This window comes from Nematolebias whitei, chromosome 12, assembly GCF_014905685.2.
Source record: "Nematolebias whitei isolate Nwh7 chromosome 12, NemWhi1, whole genome shotgun sequence".
NCBI classification, from domain to species: domain Eukaryota; kingdom Metazoa; phylum Chordata; class Actinopteri; order Cyprinodontiformes; family Rivulidae; genus Nematolebias; species Nematolebias whitei.
In genome coordinates this window covers 16,346,056-16,359,265 of record NC_056509.1, presented here as the reverse complement: position 1 = coordinate 16,359,265, position 13,210 = coordinate 16,346,056, and the positions used below count along the sequence as shown (strand labels likewise).

The 13,210-nt window shown below is 45.0% G+C and overlaps 2 protein-coding genes across 2 annotated transcripts in view; both read right to left on the bottom strand.

Moving 5' to 3' along the window:
- The window catches only part of cgrrf1 (cell growth regulator with ring finger domain 1), a 20,369-nt gene extending 12,399 nt beyond the window's left edge, over nt 1–7,970 (bottom strand). The window contains exons 1-3 of the mRNA XM_037685285.1: nt 7,797–7,970; nt 3,343–3,479; nt 316–499 (exon numbers count right to left, since the gene is read on the bottom strand). Coding sequence (XP_037541213.1) covers nt 316–499; nt 3,343–3,479; nt 7,797–7,900 — 425 coding nt within the window. The 5' untranslated portion in view covers nt 7,901–7,970. The remainder of the gene's footprint in view (nt 1–315; nt 500–3,342; nt 3,480–7,796) is intronic.
- Nucleotides 7,971–9,793: 1,823 nt separating this feature from the next.
- Nucleotides 9,794–13,210, bottom strand: part of hsf2 (heat shock transcription factor 2) — a 162,762-nt gene continuing 159,345 nt past the window's right edge. Inside the window, exon 15 of the mRNA XM_037686099.1 lies at nt 9,794–10,502. Within this exon, the coding sequence (XP_037542027.1) occupies nt 10,141–10,502 (362 nt within the window). The 3' untranslated portion in view covers nt 9,794–10,140. The remainder of the gene's footprint in view (nt 10,503–13,210) is intronic.

The window sequence follows — 13,210 nt, the reverse complement described above, 5'->3', positions numbered from 1 at the left end:
TCAGTGAACAGTCAGTAAACAGTCAATAAACAGTCAGTGAACAGTCAGTAAACAGTCAGTGAACTGTCAGTAAATAGTCAGTAAACAGTCAGTAAACAGTCAGTAAACAGAGAACCACTAACAAGGAGAATCACAATGAATGCCAAGTTCATTCACTGCAGTGGCATCATGCTGTGGAGGATGAACTATATCTGGAGATGGTTCAACTGGGTTGCCTTTTAACATGTTGGTCAAAAAAGTTGCTTTGTAAATAAACTTTGACCTAATGGGCATTATGAGCTGGTCCGCAGGTTCTGTCGGTTCTGTAAAGGATACTGGAAGGTCTCACAGTAATGGTAGCGGAGCTGCAGGGCCTGCAGGAAGTGCTGAAGGCTGCTGAGCTGCAGGTTCTGCTGGTTCTGTCTGTTCTGCAGCGCCCCCTGCAGGGCGAGAATCTCACAGCCCCAAAAGCAGCTGAGGACGCACGGCTCCAGGCAGCAGGCCTTCAGGGACACTCCGTCTGCAGGACGAGATCTGTTCATGTTAGACAGGGTCCACATTCCTGCTGAGGCTGCAGATACACATGCACATAGAACGAGTTCTTCGTACGGTTATTTATTTATTGCTTACACACAAAATTACATTATTTCAGCCATCCATTATCTTTACATGCTTCTTCCTTTTTGAGTCACGGGGGTCACTGGTGTCCATGTCCAGCAATCACTGTGTGAGAGGCGGGGACACCTGGACAGGTCTCCTGTCCATCACAGGGCCACATAGAGACAAATAAGACAAACAACCATTCACTCTCTCACTCTCCCCTAGAGACAATTTAGAGTTACCAATCAGCCTAACATGCATGATTTTGGTCTGTGGGAAGAAACCGGAGTACCTGGAGAAAACCCACGCATGCATGGAGAGAACATGCAAACTCCACCCAGAAAGGTGTCCCGGATCGGGATTTGAACCGGGGCAACCTGTCGCTGAGAGGCAACAGCTCTGCCAACTGCACCACCGCGCTGCCCTGAAAGTTATTCCAGTTAGCAAAATCTCACACTCATAAAACAAAACTCCAAATTAGATTAGTAAAATCTCTGTTGCTTGAGTCCCAAGGTAAGAGTTTGTCTCCATGTGTCCCTTTGATGGACTAGAGACCTGTCCATGGTGTCCCCTGCCTCTCACAGTGACTGCTGGATATGGACACCAGTGACCCCCGTGACCTGAAAAGGAAGAAGTGGGTAAAAGATGATGGATGGGTAAAGTAAGTGATAAAAACATGCAACAATGGAACATATGTATGCTGCTGAACTAAATCTGAACTGGAAACAGTCAGGATCAGAACCAGGGTCAGGACCAGGGTCAAGGTCAGGAAGATCATCTGTAATTGAATTTGCTTTAACCTGTGTTCTGTGACCTGATCTGTTTGAATGTGAGTCAGGTCTGTGATCCAGTCATGTGGTTCTGTACCAGCAGTAGATTCAACAGGAACCAGAACAGCTGCTCATATATGTCAGGGGGTATCTGGTCATGGTTTATGGATATTTTATCACTACTCATGTTAACTCTGAGTTGCCAGAGAATTCTTTTGGAGCTTATTTGATCCTGCATGTACAGCTGTGAGTTCGAGGTTATCAGTGACTGCAGCTGGGCGATATCTTGATATTTTAAACATATCAATATAATTTTTTTGCGATATAAGTTGAGACTATATCGATATAAAACAATATATGTAGTGTTATACTTGGCAATCCCCCTGCTGTCATCTTTCTCGCAAGCGGCCTCCCTCCTTCTCCCTCCTTGAATACAAATCCAGCCCCTCAGCCACACTACCCTCCTTCCTGCTTCTCAAGGAGGTGGGCGGGAGACGTTTAGCACAACAAGTAAACACATGAGATATGAAGATCAGCTTAGCTGCTGAACAAAACAAAAAACAATGGCTGTTCTTTTGTGCTTTGTGGACTTGGAGAAGGCGTTCGACCGCATCCCTCGGGGAACCCTGTGGGGGGTACTCTGGGAGTATGGGGTACCGGGCCCTTTGATACGGGCTGTTAGGTCCCTGTACGACCGGTGTCAGAGCCTGGTCCGCATTGCCGGCAGTAAGTCGGGCTTGTTCCCGGTGAGAGTTGGACTCTGCCAAGGTTGCCATTTGTCACCGATTCTGTTCATAACTTTTATGGACAGAATTTCTAGGCGCAGCCAAGGTGTTGAGGGGATCCGTTTTGGTGGCCTTAGGATTGCGTCTCTGCTTTTTGCAGATGATGTGGTCCTATTGGCTTCATCAGATCGTGATCTACAGCTTTCGCTGGAGCGGTTCGCAGCCGAGTGTGAGGCGGCCGGGATGAGGATCAGTTCCTCCAAATCCGAGGCCATGGTCTTGAGACATAAAAGGGTAGAGTGCCCTCTCTGGGTCAGGGAGGAGGTCTTGCCCCAAGTGGAGGAGTTTAAGTATCTTGTTCACGAATGAGGGGAAAATGGAACGTGAGATCAATAGGCGGATAGGTGCAGCGTCTGCTGTGAAGTGTGCGCTGTACAGGTCTGTCGTGGTGAAGAGAGAGCCGAGTCAAAAGGCGAAGCTCTCAATTTACCGATCGATCTACGTTCCTACCCTCATCTATGGTAAGGATGCCTCCTGGACATCTCCCTGGTGAGGTGTTCCAGACACGTCCCACCAGGAGGAGACCCAGAGGAAGACCCAGGACATGCTGGAGGGACTATGTTTCTCGGCTGGCCTGGGAATGCCTAGGTATTCCCCCAGAGGAGCTGGACCAAGTGGCTGGGGTGAGGGAAGTCTGGGCCTCCCTACTTAGACTGCTACCCCCGCGACCCGACCCCGGATAAGCTGAAGAAAATGAATGGATGGATGGATGTTCTTTCGGAGATGGTTTGGATTTAAATGATCAGATGAGGGGCAGAAAGATTATTTCTGTAGACAATGCTGAAAACAAGTCAGCAGCTGAATGGACTGTACTTATAAAGCTTCTTTTCTCTTCTCCCTTTCCTTTATCTTAAAATATTGAGATATTAATTTTGGTCCATATCGCCCACTCTATCAATGACTGTGATCTGTGAGGGCTGATACGTGTATATGAAAACAATTCTTGCACACTGCCTGGTGCAGATTCTCATGACTGGGCTCCATGATGTAGAACTTTTTCATACATCTGTGCAAGCTGTGGTGACCATCTGCCCTTGTAAGTAAAACCAGTTAAAACATCTTCTCGTGTCCTCGGCTTCTTTGAGTAAGTAAGATGAACAGAGGATATTTTTATCCAACAAAATACCAGCAACTGTTCTCTGAACAAGTACCACCAGGAGCTACAAAGTGGTTCCATTTGTTCCTCGTTTCAGTTCTGTGTGGCTCACCGGTGACACTAGCAGGTCCAGATCCGAGGTCCAGAGCAAACGGGTTGGTGACCTGAACCATGTGTTTCTCAGGGGTCGGTGAGACAGAGCCAGGCTCATCAGAACTGTGAAGGATCACTGGGACGTCAAAACCAAACCTGCAAAACAGGACGAGTGGTTCAAAAACTGCACAACGGGCTCCGCTTGTTTTAAAACCACACAACTCACAGCTTCTTGAGCTGTTTTAAATAAACTAATAAATAAAAACATTTGATTGTTCTTACAGAAAGAAAGAAGATGAAAGAACAAAAACAAATGAATAAATTAAATCAAATTCTAAATTATATTTTTTTATTTATTTGTTTAGTTTTAACATCTGATATGTTTACTATGTGGGTGACACGGTGGAGCAGTTGGTAGAGATGTCGCCTTTCAGCAAGAAGGTTGCTGGTTCAAATCCCGGTCTGGGGGTCTTTCTGGGTGGAGTTTGCATGTTATCTCCGTGCATGTGTGGATTTCCTCCAGGTACTCCAGTTTCCTCCCCCAGACCAAAAACATGCACGTTAGAAGGATTGGTAACTCTAAATTGTCCCTAGGTGTGAGTGAGAGAGTGAATGGTTGTTTGTCTCGTTTGTCTTTATATGCGTCTCTGTGATGGACTGGAGACCTGTCCAGGGTGTCTTCTGCCACTCACACAGTGATGGCTGGACATGGGTGCCAACAACCTCATCACCCAGAATGGAAGAAGCGTGTAAAGACAATGGATGGATGTTTACTGTTTCATTGTGAATAAAATGTTTATGGGTTTATGGTAAATGGACTGTACTTATATAGCGCCTTTCTATCTTATTTCAAGATACTCAAAGCGCTTTACACCACAATCTGTGTCCTTATTTACCCATTCATACAGCACTCTTCTACAAACCGGATTCCAAAAAAGTTGGGACACTAAACAAATTGTGAATAAAAACTGAATGCAATGATGTGGAGATGGCAAATGCCAATATTTTATTCGTAATATAACATAGATAACAGATCAAAAGTTTAATCTGAGTAAATGTAACATTTTAAAGGAAAAATATGTTGATTCAAAATTTCAGTGTCAACAAATCCCAAAAAAAGTTGGGACAAGTAGCAATAAGTGGCTGGAAAAAGGAAATTGAGCAAATAACGAACAGCTGGAAGACCAATCAACACTAATTAGGTCAATTGACAACATGATTGGGTATAAAAAGAGCTTCTCAGAGTGTCAGTGTCTCTCAGAAGCCAAGATGGTAAGAGGATCACCAATTCCACCATTGTTGCGCAGAAAGAGAATGGTGTTACCCAGCGTAAAATAGCAAAGACTTTTAAGTTATCATCATCAACCATGCATAACATCATCAAAAGATTCAGAGAATCTGGAACATTCGCTGTGCATAAGGGTCAAGGCCGTAAAACTCTACTGGATGCTCGTGATCTCCGGGCCCTTAAACGTCACTGCACATCTCCGGGCCCTTAAACGTCAAACAGGAATGCCACTGTCAAGGAAATAACAGAATGGGCTCAGGAATAACTTCCAGAAAGCATTGTCAGTGAACACAATCCACCGTGCCATCCGCCGTTGCCAGCTGAAACTCTACAGTGCAAAGAGGAAGCCAATTCTAAGCAAGCTCCACAAGCTCAGACGTTTGCACTGGGCCAGGGGTCATTTAAAATGGAGTGTGGCAAAATGGAAGACTGTTCTGTGGTCAGATGAGTCACGATATGAAGTTCTTTATGGAACACTGGGACGCCATGTCATCCGGACCAGAGAGGACAAGGATAGCCCAAGTTGTTATCAATGCTCCGTTCAAAAGCCTGCATCACTGATGGTATGGGGTTGCATGAGCGCTTGTGGCATGGGCAGCTTGCATGTCTGAAAAGGCACCATTAATGCAGAGAACTATGTTCAGGTTCTAGAACAACATATGCTCCCATCTAGACGTCATCTCTTTCAGAGTCAGAGTTTCTTTATTGTCATTAGCACCTCATGTGGTACATGTGGTGGAGCAAAATTATGTACACAGGGTCCCAGTTACATCCAACAATAAAATGTATAAGAAAAACAGTAATAACATCTAAGATATGAACTAAGAAAAACATCAACTAAATATACACTAAGCACTCATAATATAAAAACATTGAACATCAGCACAAACATGAACATGAGTCTGTGAGCAGATGTGCACGCATGAACACATCAACATTTAAACAGATCAGCAGCAACATGATGTGGTTTTTCACAGTGATTATTCTAGTTAGAGATTCATGAGTCCAACAGCCTCAGGGTAGAAGCTGTTCCTTAGTCTAGTGGTTCTACACTTAATGCTCCTCAACCTCCTTCCTGAGGGGAGTGGGGCAAAAAGTGTGTGTGCTGGGTGAGTGCGGTCCTTCATGATGCAGGTGGCCCTCTTCCTGCATCTGGAGGTGTAGATGTCTGTGATGGTGGGGAGGCTGATTCCAACAGACTTCTGTGCAGCCTTCACCACTCTCTGCAAAGCTTTTCTTTCTGCAGCTGTGCAGCCTCCATGCCACACTTTGATGCTGGAGCACAGGATGTTCTCCACTGCACACCTGTAGAAGGAGGTGAGGACTGAGCTTCCCAGACCAGCTCGTCTCAGCTGTGTGAGGAAGTAGAGACTCTGATGAGCTTTCTTGATCAGGCTGGTGGTGTTGTTGCTCCAGCTGAGGTTGTCATTCATGTGTACACCCAAGTACTTGTAGCTGGAGACCACTTCCACCACAGATCCTCTTATGTTCAGGGGGGTGTAGATGTTTTTGTTCCTTCTGAAGTCCACAATCATCTCCTTTGTCTTCTTCACATTGATGTGAAGGTTATTCTTTCTGCACCAGCTCTCCAGGTGTTCCACCTCTTGCCTGTAGCTGGACTCATCATTGCTTGTGATGCATCCCACCACCGCTGTATCATCTGCAAACTTTACAATGTGACAGCCTGGATGGGTAGCTGCACAATCATACATGAGCAGAGTAAACAGGAGGGGGCTCAACACACATCCCTGAACAGGGAAGACCCTGCATTTTTCTACACGATAATGCCAGACCACATTCTGCAGCAATCACAACATCATGGCTACGTAGGAGAAGGATCCGGGTACTGAAATGGCCAGCCTGCAGTCCAGATCTTTCACCTATAGAGAACATTTGGCGCATCATAAAGAGGAAGGTGCGACAAAGAAGGCCCAAGACGATTGAACAGTTAGAAGCCTGTATTAGACATGAATGGGAGAGCAATCCTATTTCTAAACTTGAGAAACTGGTCTCCTCTGTCCCCAGACGTCTGTTGAGTGTTGTAAGAAGGGATGCCACACAGTGGTAAAAATTGACTTATCCCAACTTTTTTTGGGATTTGTTGACGCCATGAAATTTGGAAACAACAGATTTTTCCATTTAAAATGATATATTCTCTCAGTTTAAACTTTTGATCTGTGATTTGTGTTCTATTCTGAATAAAATATTAGATGTTGGCACCTCCACATCATTGCATTCAGTTTTTATTCACAATTTGTTTAGTGTCCCAACTTTTTTGGAATCCAGTTTGTAGATCTCTACAAAGCTAATTGAACAAATCATTCTAATGAGACTAATCAGTGCTTTAAGATCACATTCATACACTGATGGGACACACATCAGAGGCTATGAGGGGTTCAGTGTCTTGCCCAGGGACACTTCAGCATGTGACTGCTGGTGGATTCGAACCCCCAACTCTCGCATTGGATGATGACTGCTCTAACCACTCAGCCACAGCCGCCCCCGAACCATCATTTATGGGATCAACAATCCGTGCATTCTGTTTTTATTTACTTTTATTACAAATAACCCGATTCAGTCCATTTATTAACTAAATCATATTCAAATCCAGTTACATATCGTCCAGTTCAGTCCAACTACCGTACGGTTCAGTAGAATCAGGTCCAGAACAACAGGAAACGCTAATTTATAAAAAGCTGTCTGAGCGAACAGATGGCGTAAAGTGTCCACTTTGATTCAACCCTCAAACGATCAGAGGACGACGGGCGACAGAGCCAGGAGGACACGAGACTCAGGCAGAGACAGGTGTGTGACAGACAGGAACCTCTGGAGTCCAGTACCGTGACCTTTGACCTCTGACTGCTACAGAAAACTACTACTGGGTGTTCATTCATCACAGCTGGGACCACAGAATGAATTAGAACAACTCTTCTCACTGATTCACATCATATTTGTGCTTCCACAGTTCTTACAAGTGACCCTTACAGAACCACCAGGGACTGAATGACTTTAAAAATATAAATAAATGTTAACATTCATTGTTGTTTTAGTCACAGTTTGTGTCAGGCACTCAGTCACACATCATTGTTCATAATGTAATAATTGTTTTATAAATATGTCGAGTTTTAAACAGGTTTTCTGCATAAAATATATTTTTTAATTCTCAAATTTTACATTTAACTCACCATCCGAGCAAGATGGCGGCGGTTATAAGGAAGCAGAGAGAGACGACCGCGATGGAAAACAGCGGGGAGTATTCATAGAGAGTCACCAGGAACAATGTGGCCATCTCCTACAGTTTACAGCTCATTTTCAGCTCATATCAACAGACATGTCAACAACCGGAGGAACACGTCACGTGATGCACGTAGCTTCCGGTTGACCCGGAAGTTATAACATGATGTGTGTGTGTGTGTGTGTGTGTGTTTTGCTCGTTTGCGTTAAATAAATAATTGTCCATCTGCAGCGGATTGTTTTTGTTAGGTTAGAGCGAGCAGACATGATAATCTGAATCAATCTTAAAGTTTGATCACAGTTCAAATCAATCAGATCTAATGTCGGATTAAACAAAGAGGATGATAATTTAAACAATTTCTACATCCAGATGTTTAGTTTTTCTGGGTCACAGGGAGCTGGTGTCTATGTCCACCAACTACTGTGACATGCAGGGCACACCCTGGGCAGGTCTCCTGTCCGACATAGTCTCCACAGATTTTTGTCTATCCCAGCATCCTGTCACACCAACCCTCTGCAGATCCTCCTTCACTCCATCAACCTCCCCCTTGGCATTCAACATTTGTCCATTGGCTCTTCTCCTCACATGTCCAGCTCAGCCATGTCTTTCTACCATTGTCTTCAAACCTGAGCTGTCCTTCTGATGGTCTCTTCTAATCCTGTCCATAAATATGGTAAATGGACTGTACTTATATAGCGCTTTTTTATCTTATTTCAAGATACTCAAAGCGCTTTACACTGCAATCTGTGCCTCATTCACCCATCCACAGAGCACTAGATCTCTACAAAGCTAATTCAACAAATCATTCTAATGAGACTAATCAGTGCTTTAGATCACATTCATATACCGATGGGAAACACATCAGAGGCTATGAGGGGATCAGTGTCTTGCCCAGGAACACTTCAGCATGTGACTGCTGGTGGATTCGAACCCCCAACTCTCGCATTGGAGGACGACTGCTCTAACCACTCAGCCACAGCCGCCCCATCAAATATAAACATCTTCATCTGTCACCTCCAGCTCCTCCTGTCTTTTTGTTTCACTGTCTCAATCCCCAAACTGGGCACTGCCATCCCTTTCTCTCCTGCAGTTGTCCTTCAGCCCCTACACCCCCATACCTGCTTGACTCCATGTCTTTGTCCACTCCACCTTGTTTTCTGCTCCTTAAGTTTAAAACGCCCCACCCCAATGCATACACCTCTCACTAAAAATGCAACCTGCAAATGAGTTCTCTACTGTCCATCACCAGAGCAAACAGGAAGGGGCTCAGAGCCGATCCCTGATGTACCCCCACCTGGACTCTTCCTGCACATCTCAACCTGGTCTGTTGTTTGTTCCTCCCAAAAATAATATAAAGAACTAAAATGTGAAAACTGATTTCTGAGTGGAGACAAATGTTTAAATAAAAAGTTTATTTCAGGTTCATGGCACACAGCAGAACAGGACACGTTTTATTACAAAGCAGAAAATAAACTGAAGCTTTGCGTCAACATACTGTAGGCCCAAACAGGTCCGGTTCCCTCATGGGCCATGAACCATGCACACCTGCTCAGGTGTATTGAGAAGAATTCAGAACACGGTTCTGGTCCAAACCTAGAGCGGACCACAGCACAAGTACCAAATGTATTCTCCTTTTACTCTCCTGATGTCAGGAGCAGATGTGAAGTCCTGTAATCTGGTTCTCATCAAACAGCTGATCCAGACAAGAACCTGCTCTCTGTTCCCATCACGAGAACAAGTGAGAGGTTCTGCAGGGTGTGAAATCAACTCGGACGTGCCGAGCTGCTCATTTATAAACCCTCCAAGGTTTGAGCTGCTCGGGTCTGACAGAACTCCAGAGGTTCTTTAAGAATGACCAGTCAGAAGAGATATTGCTCAACAGACTGACAAAAAACAAACCTTCAGTATTCACCACCATTTTACAGATTATTTTAAACATCTCGAGGTTTTCTTATGGAGACTGGAACGAACACTACATATTGTGATGATGTCAGGAGTCATTTCAGCACAGACAGAGACCACATGATACACTTGTTGTTCAGGAGTTTAAAGCTGCAGGTTTGTTCAGAGCGGGGGTCACGACTCACGACGTCTGACTGTTTGATGCTCGTTTCTCTTCCTGCCTGAAACAATCCAGTGAAAACGGTTTAAAGTGGAAATGTTTGTTAAGAACACAGTACAATAACGAGACGCCTCAGAGAGCAGACATGTTGAAATGTTTGAAATCAAATCTAAATGTGTGCAATAATCACAGCTGAGCTTCCTCCACTCAATCACACACACTGGAGCGGAGCTCAGAGGACTTGAACAGGACTGAGTCTGTGGTCCACAAGGTTCTCATTCTCTTCAGCCGGATCGGATCCAGCAGGACTCAGCTCACACAGATAGAACAGGGTCTCCTCGCTGGCTTCAGCTTCGGTCAGAGGCTCCAGGCGAATCAGGGAGCTGCGAAGTGGCTGCTTTGACTCCAGGCTGCTGTCCAACAGTTCTGAGGGCGGCACAGGGTCCACAGAAACACCGGAGTGGGAGAAGAGCTGAGGATGGGACAAGTCTGTGCTCTCTGTGCCGGTAGCACCCAGATCCAGCTCTGAAGGGAGAGCATGGCCATCCAAAAAGGCAAGCAATGGGCAGGAGGTGTACTGGATCAACTGTTTATCTGAACAGAAGACAGAAGAAGTCGTCAGCAAAACTCAGCATCTCAAACATTTCTGCTTCCAAACAACCACTCAGTCAAGACGAGCTCTCTAGAGAGCAGCAGACACTGGACCTTGTTTTAACTCGTGATGTGACTGTTAGTAATCTTGAAACTGGTGATAATGTGTTTTCAGACCACATGCCAGTTCAGTTTGAGTTCACCTCCCCCGTCCAACTCCTAAGTCATGCGATCTTGCATGTCGCAGCCGGGCCATTAACCACTTCACTGCCGCACGTTTCACTGATGTTTATAACTCTGAAATGATAATTCAGCCGCCGGTGTTTCTCACCACCACTGAGGAGCTGACATCCCAGTTCAACTCTGTCTGCTCAAAGGCTCTGGATCATGTTGCTCCTGTTAAAACTAGAAAATCGAAACTCAGAGCTGAACCTTGGTTGAATGATGTCACCAAGGCCGTTAGACAGCAGTGCAGGAGGGCGGAGCACAAATGGAAGAAAGACAGGCTGCAGGTCTCTTTTCAAATGCTTAAAGAGAGTTGGCGTTGTTATCAGAAAGCAGTAAAAGCTGCTAAATCTAAATACTTTTCTGATATCATTGCCTCAAACTTTCACAACCCACGTGTCCTCTTCTCTACCCTAAACTGTTCTCCACCTCACTGAACCTTCACCTCTGGAAGCCCACCTCTCCACTGGCATGGTGCCAAAAACCTTTAAACTTGCTGCTGTTCAACCTCTCCTGAAAAAAAACGAACCTTGACCCCTCAGTCGTATCCAACTTCCCACCTGTCTCCAGAATCCCATTTGTTTCTAAACTACTGGAGAAAATAGTTGAGTCCCAGTTGAAGTGCTTCCTGGAGGACCATGCCATCCTAGAGTTATTCCAATCTGGCTTTAAACCTTTCCACAGCACTGAAACTGCCCTACTGAAGGTTTTTAATGACATTTTCTTATCCAAAGATACTGGTGATTCTGTGCTGCTTGTCTTACTGGACCTGACATCTGCTTTTGACACCATCGACCATGAGATCCTCATTGCTAGGTTGGAGCAGTGGGTGGGCAATACAAGGTCAGCCTTCAATTGGTTCAGATCCTACCTCGCTGACAGATCCTTTTGTGTTTTCATCAAAGATTTTAGTTCTCCAGCGGCAGAGCTTAAATGGGGGGTTCCGCAGGAGTCCATCCTGGGTCCCCTCCTATTCTCTTTATACCTGCTGCCACTTGGTGCTATTTTCCGGAAACACAACGTACCCTTTCACCTCTATGCCAATGACTGTCAAATTTACTTCCCCCAAGACACAATGGTACATGCTCTATTCAACCTCTGCTCAACTGCCTGGCTGACATCAGGGACTGGATGGCTTTAAATTTCTTAAGTTTCAATGAAAAGAAGTCCGAAGTCATGTTGTTCCCTCCCAATGACACGATCACGAACCACTACATCGACCTTTCCGCTCTAACCCTGTCAGAAAAACAAGGAGTCCCAAATTTGGGAGTGAAAATGGACCCTTCCCTGAAACTTAACAGTCATGTAAACATGATTGTTAAATCCTGTTATTTCCAACTGAGGCGACTGTCTAAGCTGAAGCCCATATTGTTCAAAAATAACCTGGAGACAGTAATACACGCATTCATTACATCTAGGTTTGATTACTGCAATTCACTCCTGTTTGGTATCAGTCAGAACTCCATTGCACGACTACAACTAGTCCAGAATGCAGCAGCCCAATTTTTAACCAGTACAGGCAAAAGAGAGCATATTACACCAGTTTGGCCTCCTTGCACTGGCTACCGGTTTACCTTCGAATCCAGTTCAAAATACTTCTGTATGTCTACAAGTCGCTGAACTGCCCCCCCAAATTTCTCTGATTTGCTACAGTCATATGTCCCACAACATTCTCTGAGGTCAGCGGACCAGTTACTCAGTTACTTCTCACAGTTCCAGGAACTCATCTTAAGCGCAGAGGTGACAGGGCCTTCTCTGTAGCAGGCCCAAGACTTTGGAACGAGTTACCTCTGCTTGTCAGACAGGCCCCCTCCCTCTCAGTTTTCAAATCCCACTTAAAAACTTACTACTGTCCAGTAGCTTTCAACACCAGATGATCTGCATTTTGAACCTGTATGCTTAATACAGGTTAGTCGTCGTATTTATTATTATATATAATAGCTTTTTAGCTAGCTAGTATTGCACGCAGCTAATTAGCGTTTGCCAGTACCGACAGGCGGGAGAGGGGTGCACAGTTCCGTTCGGTAGTTCGGCGCACTCAGTTCTGTTGACGGGACAGGGCGCCCCACTTGTATAAGAGGAAATACTAACGTATTTACGTCATGAAATTAGCATATCATGATATAGTTCATTTTCCGGGGTAAGCTTTTTTTAACCGGTATTATTGTGAATGAGATGATATAGCCCAGCCTTAATGGGCCTTTTTTCCAAACAACACTGATGTTGGGTTTGAAGACCCATTTACTGTCGGTCACTTCGAACAGTGTTTATACTGCCCCACTCCATCATCAGCCTGATGGCTTATAAGAGGTAAAAAGCTTCCTGCTAAATTCACCGCATCATTCTGCAGGTTTTATATTTCACACCGAGGTTTACACATACTGGTTAGACTGACTGGTAACTCTGACTGGTCCCTAGGTGGGTGGGTGGGTGGGTGGTTGAGTGAGTGAGTGAGTGAGTGAGTGAGTGAGTGAGTGAGTGAGTGA